At 40.1% G+C, this 23879-nt stretch overlaps 1 protein-coding gene and 1 pseudogene across 3 annotated transcripts in view; one reads left to right on the top strand and one right to left on the bottom strand.

Moving 5' to 3' along the window:
- CTDSPL (CTD small phosphatase like) overlaps window positions 1–23879 on the top strand; it is a 113192-nt gene that overhangs the window by 76028 nt on the left and 13285 nt on the right. For both annotated transcript variants that reach the window (XM_081284692.1, XM_081284691.1), the window contains exons 2-5: window positions 247–401; window positions 12768–12800; window positions 19516–19617; window positions 22909–22965. In XM_081284692.1, the coding sequence (XP_081140818.1) occupies window positions 247–401; window positions 12768–12800; window positions 19516–19617; window positions 22909–22965 (347 nt within the window). The remainder of the gene's footprint in view (window positions 1–246; window positions 402–12767; window positions 12801–19515; window positions 19618–22908; window positions 22966–23879) is intronic.
- LOC308645743 (large ribosomal subunit protein uL15-like) lies at window positions 5283–5814 on the bottom strand (annotated as a pseudogene). Its single transcript has one exon. The product of its transcript is annotated as a large ribosomal subunit protein uL15-like (transcript).

Raw genomic sequence — 23879 nt, 5'->3', positions numbered from 1 at the left:
TGGGCTCAGGAATTCAGATGGCAGTGACCCTGCAGATGGTCCAGCTAACGAGCAAGCAGCTCCTACTGGGCTGAGGTCAGAAGGATTTTGTCCAGTCAGTGGGACTGGACTGCAGGGGCCCCTCATCTCCTTATCCTGAGCAGAACCCCTGTAATCAGGATCCTGGGGGGCAACCACAATTCCAGTATTCACATCTCATCAGTATGTGTTGCAGTTGGCCACAGTGTGCTCTATTTCTCTTTCCAGCTTCCCAGTGCAATGTCAGCTTAAAGAAGCAGAGGAACCGCAGCATCCTTAGCTCCTTTTTCTGTTGCTTCCGTGATTATAATGTAGAGGCCCCTCCATCCAGCAGTCCCAGTGTGCTTCCGCCACTGGTGGAGGAGAATGGTGGGCTTCAGAAGGTCAGTACTGTTGGGGAACTGTGTGTGCAATAAAACTTCATTGGTGGCATATCTATCCTATCCTTGACAGATAGCCTTAGTAAGAGTATGTGTTCAGCCATTTACTTTAAGATTTTATATATATATATACATATATATATATATACACATTTACATATGTATGTTGTATATATAATACATATATATACACACACATCTTTATTGATAAAGGCTATCTCAGGCATGCCAATTTAGCAACTATAGAACATATTTGATAGGAGTTCTAAGAGTCACTTCCCATTTTTATGACATTCTATCTTGGGAAATTGAATGCATGAAATAGAGAGTTAAAGAACCAGTAGCAGACACAGAAATACAAAGACAAAAGGTGAGAGAGACATGAAAAAGAGCTGGCAATAAGTATAAATGAGTTAACTACCTTGTTTAATAATAGACAGTATGCTTTATATATTCTTTTATAAGTTTAAATGTCATATTGTCACAATAGGTCAGGAGCCAAAATTCACCCAAATAAGGTCTAACAGACACATCTGGAACAAGTTAGAAGGATAAGCAAAGAGACACCGAATACAGGCAAAAACAGAGGTTATGCCAGGCATGGTGGCTCATACTTATAATCCCAGCAGCTCAGGAAGCTGAGGCAGGAGATCACATATTCAAAGCTAGTCTCAGGAACTTAGCAAGACTCTGTCTCAAAATAAAAAAATAAAGTAAAAAAGGGCTGATGATGTGACTCAGTGGTTAAGTGCCTCATGTTCAATTCCCAGTACCAAAAAGAAAAAAGAAAAAAAAAGTTACAGCATTCATCTCAGTCAAAACAGAATTTTTAGGTAAAAATCACCAAAAGAGACAGAGTAAAGATTGAGAATTCAAAAGTCATAAAACTTTATTTCCCCATTATCATGAGCAGAGGACATGAACACATAATTTACAATATAAGAAATACAGTATGTCAAACATGGAAAAAATTCAAAATACTTGAAGAAAAATGTTCAACATGTTAAATGATAATAATTTTAAAATAATAATAATTTTTAAAACAATGACATATCCCTTTCTAACAAATTGTCAAAGGTATCTTCAAAGATAATATTTGGCTTTGTCATGGGGTGGTAGGGAGGAAGGTATATTGAAGGAAAGTAGAGGAATTATATTGATTATTGGTGAGAATATGAATTATTACACCTTTCTATAGGAGCATTTGGCAGTATTATCCTACAATCTTAAAAATATGACATTTTAATATGCTGAAATCTAAGAAAAAAATGTCATTTTGTTGACAAAAGCAATTTCACTTTATAGTGAAATTAATAATGATAAACATGTAAAAATTTAACCATAAGAGACTATCCATACTTGGGAATCAACCTAACAAAAGAGGTGAAATATTTATACAATGAAAACTACAGAACCCTAAAGAGAGAAATAGAAGAAGGTCTTAGAAGATGGAAAAATATACCCTGTTCATGGATAGGCAGAACTAACATCATCAAAATGGCGATATTACCAAAAGTTCTCTATAGGTTTAATGCAATGCCAATCAAAATCCCAACGGCATTTCTTGTAGAAATAGATAAAGCAATCATGAAATTCATATGGAAAAATAAAAGACCCAGAATAGCAAAAGCAACTCTAAGCAGGAAGTGTGAATCAGACGGTATAGCGATACCAGATTTCAAACTATATTACAGAGCAATAGTAACAAAAACAGCATGGTACTGGTACCAAAACAGGCGGGTGGACCAATGGTACAGAATAGAGGACACAGAGACTAATCCACAAAGTTACAACTATCTTATATTTGATAAAGGGGCTAAAAGCATGCAATGGAGGAAGGATAGCATCTTCAACAAATGGTGCTGGGAAAACTGGAAATCCATATGCAACAAAATGAAACTGAATCCCCTCCTCTCGCCATGCACAAAAGTTAACTCAAAATGGATCAAGGAGCTTGATATCAAATCAGAGACGCTGCGTCTGATAGAAGAAAAAGTTGGCTCCAATCTACATATTGTGGGGTCCAAATTCCTTAATAGGACACCCATAGCACAAGAGTTAATAACTAGAATCAACAAATGGGATTTACTTAAACTAAAAAGTTTTTTCTCAGCAAGAGAAACAATAAGACAGGTAAATAGGGAGCCTACATCCTGGGAACAAATTTTTACTCCTCACACTTCAGATAGAGCCCTAATATCCAGAGTATACAAAGAACTCAAAAAATTAAACAATAAGATAACAAATAACCCAATCAACAAATGGGCCAAGGACCTGAACAGACACTTCTCAGAGGAGGACATACAGTCAATCAACAAGTACATGAAAAAATGCTCACCATCTCTAGCAGTCAGAGAAATGCAAATCAAAACCACCCTAAGATACCATCTCACTCCAGTAAGATTGGCAGCCATTCTGAAGTCAAACAACAACAAGTGCTGGCGAGGACGTGGGGAAAAGGGTACTCTTGTACATTGCTGGTGGGACTGCAAATTGGTGCGGCCAATTTGGAAAGCAGTATGGAGATTCCTGGGAAAGCTGGGAATGGAACCATCATTTGACCCAGCTATTGCCCTTCTCGGACTATTCCCTGAAGACCTTAAAAGAGCATACTACAGGGATACTGCCACATCGATGTTCATAGCAGCACAATTCATAATAGCTAGACTGTGGAACCAACCCAGATGCCCTTCAATAGATGAATGGATAAAAAAAAATGTGGCATTTATACACAATGGAGTACTACGCAGCACCAAAAAATGACAAAATCATGGAATTTGCAGGGAAATGGATGGCACTAGAGCAGATTATGCTAAGTGAAGCTAGCCAATTCCTAAAAAACAAATGCCAAATGTCTTCTTTGATATAATGAGAGTAACTAAGAACAGAACAGGGAGGAAGAGCTGGAGGAAGAGATTAACATTAAACAGACATGAGGTGGGAGGGAAAGGGAGAGAAAAGGGAAATTGCATGGAAATGGAAGGAGACCCTCATTGTTATACAAAATTACATACAAGAGGTTGTGAGGGGAATGGGAAAAAAAACAAGGAGAGAAATGAATTACAGTAGATGGGGTAGAGAGAGAAGATGGGAGGGGAGGGGAGGGGGGATAATAGAGGATAGGAAAGGTAGCAGAATACAACAGTTACTAATATGGCATTATGTAAAAATGTGGATGTGTAACCAATGTGATTCTGCAATCTGTATTTGGGGTAAAAATGGGAGTCCATAACCCACTTGAATCTAATGTATGAAATATGATATGTCAGGAGCTTTGTAATGTTTTGAACAACCAATAAAAAAAAACATGAAATGAAGAAGCATCTCAAGAGTATATCTGTGTATGTGTGTGTGTGTGTGTGCTTTTGTGTGTACATGTGTATCAATATACAAATATATATATATAAAACAAAGAGACTATCCAACATAGATTATAATACTGCGTAATTGCAAGCAATCTGATGTTCGAGAATAAACAGTTGGTTAAAAGAATCTCAGAATAACCATACAAATAATACGTAGCCATTAAAAATCACATAGCCAAAAAAATGGCATGTCATAAATATCATTGACATAGAGAAATGTTTCTGCATTGACTAAATGTATCATTTAGTAAAAAAGCAGGCTAAAATATGGGAAGGGGGTATATTTTCAGAGCATATATCATCACTCTTGCTTCCTCACACAAGCATTCTTTTTTTTTTTTTAATGTAGGCTTTCCATTTTATTTATACAAAGTGCACAGGAGTCAATTTTAACTGAAATTTAAAGATGAGGAATTAGATTGAGCTTCAAAAAAGTCATGCAGTTCTTGGGTAGAAATCATTTTCCTAATTATAATGGTGCAGTTCCTTGGTCTCAGGTTCCATGTTAGAAGCCCTCAAGAAGACCATAATGCAGAGCCTGTATTTCCACCTTTTCCCATCAGAATATTAAGATGCAAAGCCAGACAATCCAGTTTTAAGAGTGTCCACTGAAAAACATTCCTGACCTCTTACAATTGTCTCCTATTCTTATCCAAGTATATCCAATCAAGTTTCTCTCCTGTTCTTTGTATTTGATCTCCAATATTCTCTATAACACTGTCTCACAGAAAATCATGGTATTCCATATGGCTAAGAGAGTCACTTCTACTAACAAAAACATTATACGGTATTATAAATAACATCTTACACTTCTTTGCTCACGATCCTAGATGCAAGCTTCATTCTGGGTCCAAAAAAGTTCCAAATTTCAGGAAAAGCCATAAAGCTGTTAACATATCATAATTTATCCTGACACCCATGAGGATGCAAACAAATATTGGTCATGGATTTTACAACAGCAAAATACCAGCCCTGAAAAACACATATCTGGTTTCTGGCCCTCAGGATTTTTCAGTCTTCTCCGTACTTCAGACTAAAAACAATAACAATTTCATGATTATTTTTTTGAACATAAAGACCCTTTACAGTTGCTTTGCTGAATCCAATGCATTATGATATATCCAGATTAAAGATTCTGATTCAGAATATTCTGGTTGTAACTAGAATGGTTTGGTCCAAGATGAGAGAGCCAGATTGGGGTAGGGGGGATCTTATACTCAGGAAGTAAGTCAAAGTGCTCCCTCATCTTAACACTGTCACTGTTTAGTGTGACTGATCATGCCCCATACAAAAGTGAAGGATACACTCGCACTTGCTGTAAAATTCACTGTACAACACCAGTGGGCCTTTTAACATATTTCAGTCATCAACAGTTCTCACTTTCACTTTAGAAAGCCTATTCCCCTCCATGTGTCTAAGACCTATAAAGTAGGTTCCTAACATATGACATACAGGTTGTTGTATATAGAGATTTGTTTTAAGTAGAGGTGCCAAAAAACCTACTTAGACCACAAAGGAAAAGGGTTTGATAGCATTTAATGAACCTCCAGAGCTCTTGGTGGCTTTAAGCCACCAGAACACAGGCACCCCCAACACCCTTAATCTTCTCCTCAGCTCTTCTGCTGAAGAATTTGGCCTTCACGATGACAGGCAGCTTTGGGAGCTTTCCCTTCCCCAAAACTTTGTAGTAACCCGATCGGACTACATCAATTATGGGAGCAGCTCCCGTCTTATTTTTGGCAGCATTTACTCATGTCTGTTCACTGACCAATGTCCACAATTTATCAAAGCTGACAGTTGGGCAGAAACTCTGGTTCCTCTTTAAGTGGTAATGCCTCATACCAACTTTCTCAAAGTAACCTGGGTGATATTTGTCGAAGTTAATCCTGTGGTGATGCATGCCACCAGCATTACCCCGGCCTCCTGGGTGCTTCCGGGGCTTGCCGATGCGGCCGTGGCCATGGCTCACGTGTCCCCGAAGTTTCCGGGTCTTCCTCAGTCTGGATGGCATGTCAGCGGCTAAGACGAAAAAGCCTCACACAAGCATTCTAAACCTAGAAGGATGTATGCCAAAATATGAAGAGGTGAGATTAGATATAGGATTTTCTCCTTTTCCTTTGTTTCCCACAATTTTCATAAAATAATCTTAAATTACTTTTTTTTATAAAGTAAATTTAGTTTTAAAGTACATCTGGATGTAAGAAAGGGAATTCTGGGAAAATGCCAGCCTATGAACATGGCTTTGATCATTAAAATTCCCTCTCAGCATAAACCCAGGTGGTCTTGCTGGTGGAGCCTGGAAAGTGCATTAAGACCCCCACATTTCCTGACATCCCAGGGGAAAGAGCTGGCACAGGATTCATTCCTGGTATTCAGTGAGAAGCCAGGAATCACTAGCAGAGGAAAATGCTTGCCCTCCACTAGAGTCCTAGGACAGGGACTGGAAATGGACAGTCCCTGAGGTCAGCCAGCCAGCAGGAGCCTATGGATCCCCTTGAAAAAGGCCTACATTGCCAGCCTGCTGTGCATGGGCCCTGAAGGGGCTGCACCTGTGAACGGATGGCTTTCATTTTCTGTGCCCTGGATGAGCCAGTAGTGTGAGGCTTTCTTCATCTCTTTGTGGTTTGTTAGTGTGGCCTGTGCTGGTCTGTGGAAACCACTCCTTGCTGGGCTTTGCAACCTTCCCCCATCTGCTGCCTCCCAGAGATCCCAGTGGACTGACCTGAACGGACACTAGCGGAACACACAGCCTTGTACAAGGAAGGAAGAATGTTGCCTCAAATGAGAAAGTCCAAGTTGAAGAACTAGAATCAGATTCCTCCTGGGGAACAAGAAACAGAAGAAATAGAGGAGAGTTTAACAGACAGTGGAGGACATCAGTTATGAGTTACTTTTGTAACTTAAAAGACTTAAGGTTTCTAAATATAAAAATTCAGTAAACAAACTTGAAAAGGAAAACAAGAACAAGAATAGCCCCTTCTGAGAACTGAATTAATGTTCTGGAAAAGCAAATGGAAGAAGTATCTTAGAATTCAGACCAGAAACAAAGATGGAAATTGTGAGGGGAGGAGAAAGGTGTCTAGGAGACCTAACATGCAAATAGAAGGAGCTCCAGAACAAGAAAAAAATAATAGAAGAAGTTTTTTCCTGAGCTGAAAAAGAATGTTTGAATCTACAGATTGAAGGCGGCTACCAAGTCCGCACCAGGATCAGAGTGGGCAGGACATGGAGTGCATGCCTAGACATACACTACTGAAATTCTGCAATATATAGGAAAAAATCTTGCAAGCTACCAGAACAAGTTAATTTGAGAAAACCATTAGATTAGTATCAGATTTCTCATCAGCGACACGAAAGGCCAAAAGATTTTGAAAAATGTTTGCAGGCCACTGAGAGAAAAATATTACAAAGCAAAAATCCCCTGTGTGACCAAGCTAGTCTTTATCTATTGAGGCAAAAAAAGTATGTTGTCAGACATGTCATAATTCAGAGAGAGGCCAGAAAATTAAAATCTGGATGAGACTGATATTCAGTTATCATAAAATTATAGAAAGTATAGGAATAAATATAATTATTGGGACTAGAACTATAACAGGTAGCACAATTGGAAAATAGATCCTGAGAATTCACAGGAGAAATAAACAGAAATGTGGATAAGTTGTCAAAATTGAGGACAGGGAAGAACAAATAACAGATAAATAGTAAACATAACATAAAGAATAGACATAAGACCAAGTTTAACAAACCAGTTTCTGCTACCAAAGATAAAGACTATATCAGAGATTGGTCTGAAAAATTCTGCTATAAGCTATTTCCAAGAATATACCTGCATTTAGGAATGATTTTGGGAGCAAATTTAAAAAAAAAAAAAACCTGATAAACAGTAGCTTACACAAACAGGATTATCTTCCCACATAAAAGGCCTGAGCTAGGCAGGAGTTGGGGCTAGTTGAAGATGCCATCAGGACCCAGACTCTTCCTGTTTTTTCTGTCTTCGAGTCTTTCTGCTCCTCTAACCATAACATGCGTACCTTCATCCTCAAGCTTGTTGGGTATTCTCTCAAAATTGCAAGCTTCAGACATCAGATCCATAGCCATCGGAACAAGAGGGGGATAGGTGTGTATGTGTGTGTCCCTTTTATGGAAAGTCAGTGCTTTTTCAGAAACCCCAGGAGACTTTTGCTTTTGTCTTTTTGCCAGAACTCTGTCACATGGCTACACAACAGCAGCAAGGGGGCCCTGGAAGGGAAGAATCTAGCCCAGCATATTCCTGCTCTTAACAAAATCAGAGCTCTTTCACAAAGGAATAAAGAGGAATGACTAATGAGTAGAAATGATAGTCAGTACAGGTTTAGTTATGTTGCAGTAACAACCTCAAAATCTAAGAGGCTTAAAACAATTTAAGTTTTTTTTCCCCATCTGCTACTTGATTATCATGGGCTGGCTCAGCTTTCTATGGCACTATCCAGTAGAAACATAACATGAATCACATATGTAATATTTAATGTAATATTTAAACTCTTCTATTAGCCATATTTAAAATTTTTTTCAATAAGTGAAATTAATTTTAATAGTGTTTTATTTAATCTGATATATCCAAAATATTGTTTCAACATGTAATCAATATTAAAACTTATTGAGATAATTTACATTATTTTTATTAGTTCATCAAAATCAGATGTGTATTATGCACCTACAGCATGTCTTAATTTGGACTTGCCACATCTCATGTGCTTAGCAGCCATGTGTAGCTAGGAGCTACTGTATTGGCCAGCATAACCCATCCTTATTCATGGACCCAGACTGAGAAAAGCCCAATCTCTTTGCTTCCATGATTGTCTCAATAGGATAAAAGGTATATGATGAATCACAAAAGCTCTTATTAAAGTTTTCACCCAGAAGTAACACACCTCATTTCAACTTATTTTATTGGCCAGAGCAACCCACATGGTTATATCTAACTTCAAAAGCACAGAAGTGTAATCCTACCATGTAATAAGTCCAGAAGGAAAACTGCAATTATTTAGAAATAGTACTCATAGCTATCATGGTAGGTGACTGATAACTTCCAACACAGCCTCTGAGATACCATGATAAAGGAAGAAAAAGAAGAGATAGGCACAATGTGTAAAACAAATCAATCAGAAAGCAAGCAATAGTTTTTAATATCAAGGCAATATTAATACCAGTCTGAGCACAATTAAAGGTCGGAAGCATTAAACAAAAAGGGACATTTAAAATGATAAACGGTCTAATACATGAAGTATGTAATAATCCATAAGCCTTTGTGTATAATCAACAGTGCAGCCAGATACAAGAAGAAAACTGCTTAAATGAAATAAAAAGGTTTGTCTAAAAATTAACAGCAAACAACATAGGAAGATCATTGGTAGGTTTTTGGCTAATGGAATAAAACCAAAAGCTGAAACAATTGGTATAACTATGGAAAACATATTTGCAGATGACATGGTTATTTACATAGAAAACCTAAAAGGGTCTACAAAAAACTATTTAGAATCATTAAAAGATTTTGATATAGAAGCTTTTGTATACAGAGAAACTTGCTATGCTTCTGAATAGAGAAACTAAGTTCATAAAGAAGAAGAATGCAAAGACCAACTGAGAAAGTTTTGGAAAGAAACCATGAGAGAACTTGCCTGCCTGGACAGACATTAAGCTTTACTGTACATACATGTGGACAAATATATCAGTGGGGTATGCAGGGTGACCTGTGCCCCAGACCCAGATTCTGGGATCTCCTCTGAGTGTGCTCTCCACAAATCCCCCCTCAACTTAAAAATTATCAGGGTAGAGATTGCCCATAGTGAAGGGGAGATAGACTGTAGAAGAATGAAAAAAGAGAAGAATTCTGCTGTCATGGTAAAAATTAATTAAAAAGTAATATTGTCTAGATGAAATGACATGAGGAAATGATGTTGCACCCCAAAGTTTCCTGGAGTAGCCAGCTGTCTCTATCAGGGATAAACACTTTTAAAGGGACTTCCTTTGGCAGCTCTGAGCTCACTTGGGCTTAGTGTTCAGTCATGACTTCCTTCTATTAACATTTGTCAAAAAGGGCTTTTTAAAGAATTAAGTTAATTTCAGTTAACAGTTAAATCTGAAAAGGGGGGGGATCCATTATTTGCATAACATTCAACAAGCCCGTCTGTGAGAACAGGCCCCAAAGAACCATCATGTCAGAGGGGCAACTAATCCCCAGAGAAGGACCCTCTGCCCTTGCACTCAGCCTGATCAGCACCCAGAGAACACAAAGCCCAGGCCCAATAGATGTGGAAGAAATTCTAGGCCTGACTCTACTGCTACATCACATCCCCAGGCATCTTTGCCTCTTGGAACTCAGCATGTGAGAGGAAGAGGGAAGGCCACGGGCAGAATGGGACAGGTGACCTCAAGGGACCCAGGCACCCTGCCCATTTACTTAGCCTTGGAGAGATGAAGATTTGGAACTTCTGGTTTCAAATTGCTTCTGCAGTTTGAAAGCGGCAACCATTGCTACCATTGCTGCTGCATTCCGGACTTGCAGACTAGTAGCCTCTAGAGGCTTAAAGGAGTCCTTACCCAGAAGATGCCAATAGCAGAGACCATAAGGAAGGCCAGGACAGAGAAAAATGGATTTCTGTGCTCACAAGTATGTGCATTCCTGATGGACACACACACGTATGTGCATGGCATGCCAGCCTCTCAGGGAATCTCCAAGCCCAAGAACCTATCTCCATCAGCACCGTGCCTGCGTATCATTTTGTCTTGCCTCTCAGATGTGTTCTTGTGGTCTCTCTCATCACTGGTTTGCTCATCTCATCAGAAATGTGGTTCTGAAGCTGCTGCACCTCTTAGGAAGTATCTGTGGTCTCCCACTAAAGCTGTACTTTCTCCCTGCACCTAATAGAAGAAAATGCAGGCCCAACTTTCTGTCATGTCAACTTAGGAATTGACTCCTCCACAAGACTCCTAAAGCACAAAAATTCAAGAATCAATAAATAGGATGGTATCAAACTAAAAAGCTTCTTCACAGCAAAGGAAGCAATCAAGAGTGTGAAGAGAGAACCTAAAGAATGGGAGAAAACCTTTGCTATGAGCACCTCAGATAGAGCATTAATCTCCAGAATATATAAAGAATTCAAAAAATATAACACCAAAAAATAATAACCTAATCAATAAATGGGCTGAGAAACTGAACAGGTACTTCACAGAAAAAATATGAATGATAAATAAATATATGAAAAAAATATTCAACATCTCTAGCAGTTAGAGAAATGCTAATTAAAATTACACTGCTATTTCATCTCACTCCAGTCAGAATGGCAATTGTCAAGAATACAAGTAATAATAAGGTTGTTGAGGATATGGGGGAAAAGGTACACTCATATATTGTTGGTGGGACTGCAAATTGGTACAGCCACTCTGGAAAGCAGTATGGAGATTCCTCAGAAAACTTGGAATGGAACCACCATTTGACCCAGTTATCCCACTCCTTGGTATATACCCAAATGACTCAATATCAGCATGCAGTGATGCAGCCACATCAGTGTTTATAGCAGCTCAATTCACAATAGTTAAACTATGGAATCAACCTAGGTGCCCCTTAACAGATGAATGAAGAAAATGTGGCATATATACACAATGGAATATTACTCAGCCATAAAAAAGAATGACTTTATGATTTGCTGATAAATGGATGGAACTAGAGACAATCATGCTAAGTGAAATTAAGCCAATCCCAAAAAATCAAAGGTCAAATGTTCTCTCTGAAATGCAAATGCAACACAAGAAGGGTGGGAAAAGGAAGAGTAGAAGTTCAGTGAATTAAACAAAAGGAAATGAAGGGAAGGGAGGGAGGATGGAAATAGGAAAAACAGTAGAATGAATTGGACATAACTTTCCCATGTTCATTAATGAATATAACAACAGTGAAACTCCATGCATGTATAATGTGGCAAAATACACTATAAATACAATATTCTGTCATGTATATTTAAAATGACCAAATTAAATAAATAAATAAATAAATAAAGCAGTACCCCTTAACTGAGGGTGATTTTTCCCTCTGGGAACTTGATTGTCACAGCCCTGGGCAGTGCTATTGGCATCAAGTGAGTAGAGGCCCAGGAAGGTGCTCAGTGGTTCTTAGCCAGCCACCTGCCATTGCTGACCATCAAGGTTGACCTTCACATAAGACCCTATCACTGGTGACCCCACCTCAGTAGCAATGGACACATCTTTTCACAAATCCTCAATGTCATGGCGTGAAGCAGAACATCTCCCTATAAGACCATCTGAAAAAGAAGCAACACAGAAAGTGGAAATTCTTCATGAAAATAAATTTGTTCTTTTATGAGCATTGCTAGTCTAAAATGAGGTGTTTCTGTGAACCAGGTCTGAAATGGCGGGCATGCCTGGCTGAGGAATATCTGAGGCCCTCCCCTGAACTTCCTTAACACTCTCCATGAATACCGTTTCTGTTCCCTGTTTTGAAGGAGGAATTGTATGTGCATATGGCCTGGGAGGAAACTTCTTGTACTTTGCTTTGTCCCCTCTCCCGGTCTACCCCCTAGAGGAGGACCTCGAGTAACCAGGAAGTTCCTTGTCAGCTGTGAAGTTGTCTCCCTTTCCTTGCACGTTATATTGACTTAGTCTTTTTAGGGGAAAACTTGCTTAAAACACGAAACAAACTAATTATTAGAGGAAATCAAGAATCAAAGTAAAGTATGAGTTTTCATTTTTATGTTTAAGTTAGGGGTTAATTTCCTGGGAGTAAGGGAGGCACTATTTAAATATACAAGGAGACTCTGTTGTGGGGGAGGAGCGCCTGGTTGGTAGCATGGGGCCTGGTGCCCACTCTGTGAAAGGTCCTTGGGTTCCTTAAATACCACCAAGGTATGGAGAGTGGGAAGCTGTACTTGAGTGTTTGGAAGTTTCTTTTGATAATGTGATCTCTTTCTTTTCAAACCTGACAATGATTTTTTTTTTTTTCCTTTTTCCTCAGGGTGACCAGAGGCAGGTCATTCCCATACCAAGTGTATGTATATTTATCCAATTTTATTGAAACATTGGTAGATTCTTGGGGCTTTGGGCCTAGTAATATTTTAAAAAATTAACTATTCTTATATTGTTGAGTTTTATCATGTGGTATAAACAACTTAGTTCTGTTAAGAAAAATGAATCCAGGTGCTATGGAGCAACCCTATAATCCCAGCAGTTCAGGAGGCTGAGGCAGGAGGATTGCAAGTTCAAAGCCAGTCTTAGCAATATAGCAAGGCGCTAAGCAACTTAGTAAGACCTTGTCTAAAAATAAAAAAGGGATGGGGATGTGGCTTAATGGTTGAGTGCCCCAGGTTCAATTCCTTTTACAAAAAAAAAAAAAAAAAACAAAGGAAAATGAAGCTATACTTTAAAACTGTGAGTAGGAAGTTGTGTACAGAGACAGTTTTCTTTCTTGGGAACCACAAGCAGCCTTCTGTACTAACTAAATTCTCACCTTCCTTTCTCTCTGGAAAGGGCCTCTAGGCCTTTATAACCTGAGGTAGCCCGGAGCATCCCCCTCTTGTAGCTCTAACCCCATAAATTGTGGAGATTCCTAGGCCACCAGACTGTTCTACCTCGGTTGATAGTGTTGGTAGCTTGGCACTTGCTCCGGTATCAGAGAAATTTTGCTACCTACACTTCCTGAATTTGAAGGACTGGCCCCACCCTACAGGCCAGTTGAGCTGCTACTCTGCCTCCGTCGGGCACTTGAGGGCCACCCCAGTTCTGTTTTCAGCCTTGGAATTTGGGAGAGAAACTGTGCCAGTATTCTCAGCCAGCCACTGACCCAGCTGTGTCCTCCCCGCTGCTCAGCCAGCAGAGCATCCAGCCAGAGGCCGTGCATCCAGTAGCTGCTGGGCCTGACTCCCAGAGGAACTTGAGTAGAAATATCCCTATCAAAGACCTTTCAAAAGATTCTGTATCCTCAGGGGAGGAGTTAGGTTTTCAGATAGGTCCATAAATGGCTATTTTACTTTGTGAAGATTATCTGGTTCAGATTACCTGGCTCAAATCTGTCCATCTCTTTCTGCTTGGACTTTGGAACATCCAAGAGACACATACTCCTGTAAGGAGTGGATTTTGTGAGTTTCAGTTGACCAGAAGCTTAGGTAGTGCATGTCACTTACAACTGGCTCAAAAAGCATTTGATAATTTTTTTCTCAAAACTTTAATTCTCAGTGGCACACGCCTGGGAGGCTGAGGCAGGAGTATTGTGAGTTTAAAGCCAGCCTCAAGGTGCTAAGCAACTCAATGAGACCCTATCTCTAAATAAAATACAAAATAGAGTTGGGGACATGGCTCAGTGATTGAGTGCCCCTGGTTTAAATCCCCAGTACCTCCCCCAAAACAAAACAAAGACCTTTAATTCTCCATAAACTAACAAGTTGTAAGAATTTGTGGAGTGATTATGCCAGCATGCCTGGGGGTTGGTCTTTGTTAGGGAAACTGGCTTTGCTCAAAAAGATTGATCAGGCACTGCATTATCTCACCCAAGTGTTTGCGGGAGATATCTAGTGGGGTTAATACCAGAGGACTTTCTTTGACATAGTAATTTCATATATTTTTCCTGAAAAAGTGCCTCCATTAAGGAGATTGTATGCATCATCCCTCATCCCTGCCTTCACTGTCACTATTGTCTTTTCTCAGTGTTAATTCAAGGCCATCTATAAAATTAAGTGCTACATGAAAGCAGTTGCCAGCTAGTTCAAACCCCACTAAAGAAACTGGCCCTTTTCCCACAGTTCCAAAATAAAACAGACAAGGAGAAGAAGGTTCCTTGTGTAATTATCTCAGTGTTAGATCCATAAACTACTACCACCTCCCAAATGTGAGACACTGGGTCAGGCTATATAAATCCTGGAACTGTCTTGCAGAAAAGCAGAGCCTTGCTAAAAGTAACTTACATCATTGAATGATAACCTGCAGAAAGCAGTTCTGCTGACAGGCACATATGATCTCCACTGCCTGCTTCGCATGCAGGACTGAGCTGAAGTCCATCTAGTAACAGCTCAGCCCTGGGATTCAAGTCTTAGGGTCTCCAGCAAGATCTGCACCCACCTGCCAAGGTCCCAGATCACATGAGCAGAATGATCCCAGCCTTTCTGGACCAGAGTGGGACCTGGTCAGTGTGGGAAACGCCCAAGAACTTCAGTGCTATACCATGGGATTGGAAATCCAGTCAGGTTGGTGCTGAGTCTCCACACCAGATTCCCGAGCCTCCTGATTGCTTTCTCAGGCCCCGAAGATGAAGGCTGCCTTGGAAATTGTGAGTGCCCAACACAGCTCAAGCCAGAGTCCCCCATCTCTGCTTCTTACTTCATACCTCTTTTTTAATTCATTCACAAACCTAGGAACGTGGGTTTTTATCTTAACTCTTTTGCTAAATAATAATTCAAGTTCAATGTTTTTTTTTAAAGGTGAAAGATTAGAAAGAGAAAATACCTCCCTCTCAATCCCACTACACTGAATAACCACTTTTAATATTTGTTATGTATCCTTCCAGAAATTCTCCAACAAACATAAGCATATTTACACAAATGAAATTGTGTTGTACCCACCATTCTGCAAATTGCTTGCTGCTTTTAACAAGACACCTTGAATTTCCAAATATTAGTATGTATATATCTACCTCATTGTTTTACACATTATTGATTGCATTTACTTTGTTTCCACTTCTGTGCTATAACAAACACTCCTCTTAAGAATATCCTTGAGGGCTGGGATTGTGGCTTAGCAGTAGAGCGCTCACCTAGTATGGACAGAACCCGGGTTCGATCCTCAGCACCACATAAAAATAAAGACATTGTGTTGTGTCCATCTAGACCTAAAAAATTAAAAAAAATATTTAAAGAAAAAAAGAATATCCTTGAACCTGTGCATATGTGGACTTTTGTGCTAGTCTTGTATGATCGCTTCTAACTGGAATTGCTAGGTCAAGGGCTAGTTCTATGTTGTGAGAACATTAAAGACAAATCCTCTTCCAAAAGCCCATGCTAATTTATATTCCCAGAAAGAATCCTCATAATTGCCCAGTTCCTCTCCTGAAATGGTTACCAAATATTTTAACCTTTGCTGATCCAAAAGTAAAGAATGATGCAGTTTTATTGCTTTGATTTGCATTTCTTTGTGAATGAGAATGAACAGCTTTTCACAAGTTCAGTGGCCATATGTCTTTCCTCTGCCCTAGTAATTTCTTTATTTTGTTTTTTTTTTTTTATTTTTTTAAGTTTAAGGAAAGCAGTGCTTTCACCCCACTTTATGATATGTCTTTTGGCCTTGTTTGTAATTATTTTGGCCAAAAATAAGTTTTAATTTTATACAGGGTAAATGTATTGATCTCATTCTTCATGGCTCCTGGATTTTATGCTTAAAATGGTCTCCCCATTCTATAGCTGTGACCCATATTTTCTTCTATATATTGATGTTTTTCATCATTACACTTGGATCTTTAATCCTTTTGAAATAAATGTTCGTGGAAGGCATGGAGTAGCAGTCCAACTTATTTATTTTCCAAGTGGTTACTCCAATGTCCCAGCACCATTGATTTATTAAGTAATCATCTTTGACTCACCTGTTGGAGGTACCTCTTTACCTGAACTATTGAAAGTTCCAGCTATAGGCTGGGATTTAGAACCTTCCTCATGGGAAAGCTTCAGGAGGTGTTTGGTTAAAGTCAGGTATTGAAGGGTAAGGAAATGAGGCAGAGGGATAGAAAATGTCAACATTACTGAAGTTTGAATAGTCATGACTTGAGGCACAAAAGATGGCATTATCAGTAAGAAGTGCTGTAGGGGCTGCAGCCTGAGTCCTACTGTTCCCACACTTGCCTAAGTCACACACCACATGATGCTCACAAACTCAGGGTTGACAATATAGCTGAGCCATGAACGTTCTGAGAAGGGAGGGGAGAGCAGAATTTATTTTAACAGGTTCCTGAGCTATTTGCCTAAGGCTTTTAATAAAGTGGAAATACACTGTTTTCCACCAAACATTATGAAGAACATATAAGGAGGGTGACTGTGCTGGTTAAAACCAGCCTGGGCTTTCCCCTCTGCCTCAGGCCCTGAGATCTCTGCACAGAACTCTGTGGCTTGGGGAGCAGTGTGCAGACCCTGAGTCAAAGAAATCTTCAGTAAGAAAACAATATCTAATGTACTAAGAAGAGGTACTAACTCTGGAAGGTTTATGAGGATTTGTGGGGCAGGTACTCCACAGGAAATAACCTCAGTGTTAACTATTTATGGCTGCTAGGTTAGTGCCAGGGAGAGGAAATTTCAGATTTACTCCCAGGAAGAGAACTGGAATGAACACCATTCCCAAACCTTGGGTGGTAAGCCATGGTACCTTCCTCTCCCCAACCCACACACACCATAGATTTCTGCCCCCCAACCCGCTGGCCATGCTCCCTACATGCATTTGCCAAGCAACTTTGTATAGAAAAGACCCTTCTTAATAAAACTTGTATTTTTCATTCTTGAGCCTCATGATGGCCTCAGAAAATTTGGCTGAAGACATCCTTTCTGTTCAGAACTCTCACCAGTGGACTGAGGAATTTGTGTTTATCTAACATCTGGCTCTCAGAAAAGCTGTGTGCATTTTGGAAATGGGCAGAGGATTAATAGAAAACTCCTTGCCCACTGCCCTCCAGCCTGGCCTTGTTCTCTGCAGCACAAACGCAAAATCAATAGCTTGCCTAATAGGAGTCTCATGCTTTCTGATCTTTTCTCTGTTGGACAGTACAGTTAGGGATGTCTTTTACTTACATTTAACTCAAAGAATGCTAGTAAAGTGTGGGTTAAATATGCTAAGAAAGTAGTTTTTATTCTTGGGCTAGGAAAAAAACTGAACATCTTTTGGCAAATCTTTGATGTTTTCAGATATACCAGGGATAGAATTTCTACGTCCTTATTTTCCATGCTAGCAATTAAATTACTAAGTTAAAATGTTGTTTTGGTAGAACATAAATACATGGGGGAAGAACTGGATGGATAAATGCTAGACTAAAAAAGAAAGGACACAAACAAGAGAATAATTGTGTTTTACTGTCTTGTGTCTGTATTCTTAACAGCGAGAATGTGTTTTTCTAACTTAATTGTGTAATAAAAATTAAAATAAATTTTGTGCTGGTCATGCACATGCTTTTTGCTGTTGCCCAGAAAACAAATAATCCTAGCCCTCTCTGTTGTGGTCACTTGCAGAGCTTTAGAAAGATCACACCCAGCCTTTTTAAAACACTTTTTGATTAAAAACTTCTTGCAAGTTTCATTTTTAAAAAATAACCTACTGACTCACTAATGTATAGTGAGGGAGTCCTTTCTAGGTCACCAAATTTCATGCCAGTCTCTAAGGCACATGCCACCTTTCTTTTCAGTACTGCCAAGGTCAGGAAGGACTGCTTGCCTGGCTTTACTTAGAGCCAAGAGAATGAGAAACATTAAAGACTTTTTCCTCTGGGTGATTGTGGAAAAGGATGCCGCAGTGCTTGGTCCCCACAGGTAGCCTCTTTCTTGCAAATTCACCTGTCCTGTTGACCGCCTGTTTACATTCACTATTGAACCAGCCAAAGTTCAAAATAAGCTCTTGATCATTGACTAATGTTCATTTAAACCAAAAAAAAAAAGGGGGGGGGGACCAGCCACTTAAAAGAGAATACCTCTTGATTTCATGTTTTCTTACTTGGTAATTTTTCCACTCTTCGGTGATTAGGGATATTTTCTTGTGTTTTGTTTTGCATCAAATATTAAACAGAGTTTGACCCTGCAGGACAGAAAATTAACCATTTAACATTAGACACCAAAAATGCCACCAAGTAGACTGAAATACTTCAAATAATTTCTGGAATGAGGCAAGGCCCCAAAAAATATGTACTCCAAACTGTGTGGGGTTGGCTGAAGATACCCAGATTTTATTAACACTCTATGGCTTCTTTATTACAAGACAGCTACTACAGAGATATCTAAACCAATTCTGGTGAATACATAGCCTGTGGGTTGAAATGTAACTTTCAGAGAAAGAGACCCCAAGGGGCAAAAAATGTCACATTTGCTCAATATTATACCACAGTGGGGCAGGCACTGTATTTGGACCAGTTTTATTTGTTTCCTTGTCTTAAGGGTAACTTTAGGTTGAATTTTGCTGGTAATTCTCTTCATATATATGAAAATGTCAGTCACACACACACAAAAAAAAAAAAAAAAAAGGAGGAGGAGGAGGAGGAAAAAAAAAACTGGATTCAACACAGGTCTTAAATGCCACAGTAAATTTCAGGCAAAATACGTGTAGTCGGAGTAGCTGTTTTAATTAAATACTCATTCTTGTGTAATCTGTGTTAATAACAACAGTAGCCATATTACATTTGCAGTCAAAATGTTGGGCATTTCACTGCCTTTATAACAATGACAGCAGCCTTTCACAGTAAGTATTATTATCCAAACTTATGGCCAAGAAAGTTCCTTGATGTTTAGACCCAGAGTTTTCTGGTGCCAAAGCCTTACAGTAGTTAGTCACATCATGGCAGTTGGGTTTGGTAAAACTCACCTTGTGGACTTCTTATTACTGTTGTTCTTAATAAAATTAAATGATATACTTGACCAGGCATATAAATATTTGCCTTCACTTATGCCCTCATTAACAAAGTATACTGCAAGAATAAGGGAATTGACTTTTCTCTTACTTAGAAGTAATAATTGCAATTTTTGTTTTCCCTTTAGCCACCAGCTAAATACCTCCTTCCAGAGGTGACGGTGCTTGACTATGGAAAGAAATGTGTGGTCATTGATTTAGATGAAACCTTGGTGCACAGTTCATTTAAGGTAAATCAACATAAAAAACCTTTTATGGTCTTTGTGATTTAGACACAATTGTATTGGAAAGGAAAAATAAAGAGAATGGAAGCTCGTGGTTGTTAGTGTATGACTTTATTCTTTCTCCAGAAATCCCAACAGCTGCTCACTAACTCAGGTAAACATTAGCTAAAGTAGTTGAATATTAACATCAGTTAGGAAAAGAAAGCACTGGGTTGCCTGGGTTGCCAATACCACCAAGGCCTCCTTGTACTTAGGAGGTTGGAGTTTTCCAACACTAACCCCTGCAAGAGTACTTTAAGGTGGCACAGGCAGTCAGCTCGTTGTGCCCCAGGATTCTAGACTCCTCAAGGTAACCAAGCGAGCGCTCTGTGTCGTATTGGGAGGGATGTGGGATGTGGGAGGCACTCTTGCAAGCTGTCAGCTCTCCTAGAATGCTCCTGGATCCATTCTTGAAAGATATCCAACTCTGAAGAAGCTCTTTTAAAATTAACAGCCTCTGAACAAATTCAGCCATTTATTCTGACCATTTTCATGGCAGGAGGTTGCTAGGATTTGGAGGGTGGGCTAAATAAATGAGCACCCACCCTCATGAAGGGTGCAGAGCTGCAGTGATATCAAAATGGAGTGCAGAAAGTCTTTCTTGTTATCTTTCTCACTCTCCATCTCCCCAGCAAAAATGACAGTTCACCAAAAGGCCTCTATGCAGGATACTAGTAACTACCCTATTAAGAAATGAGATACCCAGCCAGGCATGGTGGCACATAGTGTAATCTCATTGACTTAGGAGGCTGAGGAAGGAGGATTGAAAGTTCAAGGCCAGCCTCAGCAACTTAGTAAGGCCGTGAGAAACTTAGCAAGACCCAGTCTCAAGAAGGGCTGGGGGATGTGGCTCAGTGGTTAAGTACCCCTAGTTCAATCCCTTATATTTAAAAAAAAAAAAGATAATTAACCATTTTTTAAATGGAATAAATTGTTTTTAAAAAGTGGCAAATGATGAAAAAAGTGAAGCAAGAAGTTGATGTGTTGAGAAGAAACAGCAGGTCTTTAAAGTTATGGTCCTTTTTGCCTTGGGTTATTTCTGGCAAAGGAACTGCTCTTTTGCTGGCCAGTGCTACTCCATTTCTCTTCTTGCCCCCAGCCTGGGACTCCCTTTACTTTGCTGAGAGATATGAAAGGCACCATCTACGAGAGGCTTCATATCTCACATGAGCTGTTGTTGGTCCTGGCAGGTTGTATGGCAAGCAGAAGAGCCATCAAATTTTGCCTGAACATCTTCCTGCCAGAAACATTCATCCTTCTGCCTGTTTCTCATGTGATAGATAGGACAAGGCCAGAAGGTTGTCTTTGAGTCCTTCAGAGAGTGGAGGAAGGACCACACTGGCTTCTAGCAGTGAGAAATGGCCTCCTTCTGGCAAGTGGCACATGCAGGGACCTCCTCATTCTACAGCACCCTGAGGGCTGGGGCCTGGGTTGGTTCTGGGGCCACCGTGGCCTTGTGTCCCAGCTGTGCTCTCAGTGGAAGCATTTTCTCCCCTGTGGGCATGTTCAGGACTTTTCAGTCCCTCTGGGGAAAAGCCCTTCAGAGCAGGGGTCAGTTACTGTGGCACCACAGAGAGCATCTTCCCAAGCAGCTCTGGGAGCGGGATAACACTGATCAGACTGTCCCAGGTTCCTGAGGGTTCTGGGCTCCAGAGGCAGAGCCTTGGCAGCCCCTGGCGTCCCCAGAGCTTGCTCAGAGGGCTTTGATAACCACCAGCTGTAGTCAGCATTTCCTGGTTCTTCCTCCTCAGGCTGCCTTTTTATTTGCAAGCAGCATGTTCTTTAGCATAAAGTTTTTAACATTCTGGGTGGATCAGAGACTTTTTTAGAATCTGAAAGCTGTGAGCCCCTCCCTAGAAAATAGACAACAATAGAAAATGTGACACACAGACTCTGGACCCCAGATAAGAGCCCTGGCTTTATGGCTCCCTTTACACCAGTGCTTAGAGATTAAGGACCATGCTTGGATTGCCTCATTTTATATGTTCTGTGAAATAGACTTTCACATCCAATTCCTTGTGAGAATTTTTTCCTTGTCTTTTTGGTGTTTTAGCATAATTCTGTACTTCAGTTGTGAAATTATAAAATACCATGCTCATCCTTGGCCTTGTAACCGGGAGTAAACTGTGATCTTAAGTTTCAGTAGCACTCTGAACAACTGCATGCTTATTAATGGTGCTACAACCAAGCATTTTTCACATTTTTTTTTCAATTTACAAATCAAAATGTTTATGTGTACAGTGATGGACTTAAAGGCAGACCTCAGTTCAGGCTCTATGAGAGTTTTCATACCCTGCACCCCATCCAGCAACTACCCCATATACCTTCCCCTTCCCTCTGTCTCGTCTTGTCCTAAGAGTCTGTTGGCTGAGGATTCTTTTGGCCTCTTCATTTCTACCTAATTTGTGGAATTCCATTTAGAACTGTGTATAAGTTCATCGTTGAGAATGTAATGACTGCTGAAGAGTTGTATTTGATTTTTAAATGTTATTAGTATTGTCCAAGAATTATATTAAATATCTAGAAGTTTGTGGATATGCTGGGTATTGTGTTCCTTAGAACAACTGAGGGAGGGCTGCCCTCACTTCTACCCCCAGGACAGGAGACTGTGCCAGACTACCAGGCAGGGCCTGAGATCACTGATTCTCAGGACTGGATGGAGCCTCAGTTATTCATCAAACCTGTCACTATAGCTATGGAAGAGAGGAGACACTGAAGTCCAGAGAGGGGAAGAACCTGCCCAAGGTTGTGGTTTGTGGCCTCTGACTTTGCCCCGCATGTCCCTGGCCCTGTTGTGGGTCTGTGTGCTGAACATCTCCTGTCTAGCCACTCAGCACTGTGGGTCTTAAGTCCAAGTTGTTTCCCTGGTGGCCCTGGCTACTGGCCGTCGGGCTCTCATCTTCTCCCCCTGGTGGCCATCAGTGGTCCCCTCATCCTGGCAGGGCTCCGAGCAAGGACTGGAGTTTCTGAGGAACCCCATTCTCTCGCCAGGCTGTGCCACCCTTTGTGGTTGAGGCCAGGCAGGTGATCCAGAGGTTGGACCAGGATGCTGGAAACGTCACGACATTCAGAACAGAAAAGAATGTGCTTTCCTGCTTGTGCTTATTTCAAGGAACCAAGGCATGCTTCAACATCCTTCTCCTGAACTGTTTTTTCCAATTATCAAAACGTTGGTCCAGGCAAGCTTTTTTCTTGCTAAAATTTCCAATTTTATCTTGTTCTTTCAGATATATTAATTATAGTCTCTTTTCTCTCTAGCCTATTAGTAATGCTGATTTTATTGTTCCGGTTGAAATCGATGGAACTATACATCAGGTAAGAAAATCAAAGCTAAATTTGAGTTTCAGTGGGCATTTCTTTTAATTATATTCCCTATGAACTTTATTTCTTAATTTCTATTTCAGTGATAATATTATTCAATACAAAACAAACAGACTTTGAATAATAAATACAATGATTTTTCTGCTTTTCTTTCCTACTCACTTGAATTTGTTTATACCGATTTTATAAGGAAAACTATATCTATTTCATAAATATTTGATGTGCCTGCAAGTTCAAATAGTTCTTTGATTTGATGCAGACTTTCAGAAGTTTCCATCTCCCCCACTGGCCTAGCTTGATAATCTAATTAACTTCCTCATGTAATTGCTTTTGGCTACTCTCCTAGCAGGCAACAGGAAAATCACCAGGTACCCACTGACAGTGAATTCTTGGGGAAAGGTGTTCTTTTCCAATACCAGCTGCTCCAGACTGATCTTGTCACTCCTGCATTCTCCAGTGGATCTTTAGCAAATACCCAACCCTAAAGAAAAAGGGAGAAGGTTTTTGGATCAGCAGGCTGCTGTGAATAAAGATGCCATAGTCAGTTGGCATGCATGTCATCTTCATTCTTTGTAATTTTTTCCCTTATCTGCATAAAGCTCTTCCGGAAATAGCTTCATTTATGAACATATTGGAAACATTGCAGGAAAACTGGCCTTGAAGGTTGAAGGGGATGGCTTTTGTCAGGTTTTCTACAGGGATGATCTGACCATCTTCCTTGCCAGCTCCAGGGTCTTAAAGGGAGAGTTTCTGGCCTCATATTGCAGGAAGGAAAATCTCTCTTGGTACCTGGGCCACAGGCCACAACAGGATGTCTTTCTTAACAATGTCAGTGCTCTCCGGCTCTCAAGTGCAGGTATTAAAACTGTTGCAGCCTTGGAAACCAGCTGGCCCAGCCACCTCATTGC

The sequence above is a fragment of the Spermophilus citellus genome (genome assembly GCF_964194105.1).
Source record: "Spermophilus citellus genome assembly, chromosome: 3".
In the NCBI taxonomy this organism is placed as follows: Eukaryota; Metazoa; Chordata; class Mammalia; order Rodentia; family Sciuridae; genus Spermophilus; species Spermophilus citellus.
This window is presented reverse-complemented; position numbering and strand designations above follow the sequence as displayed.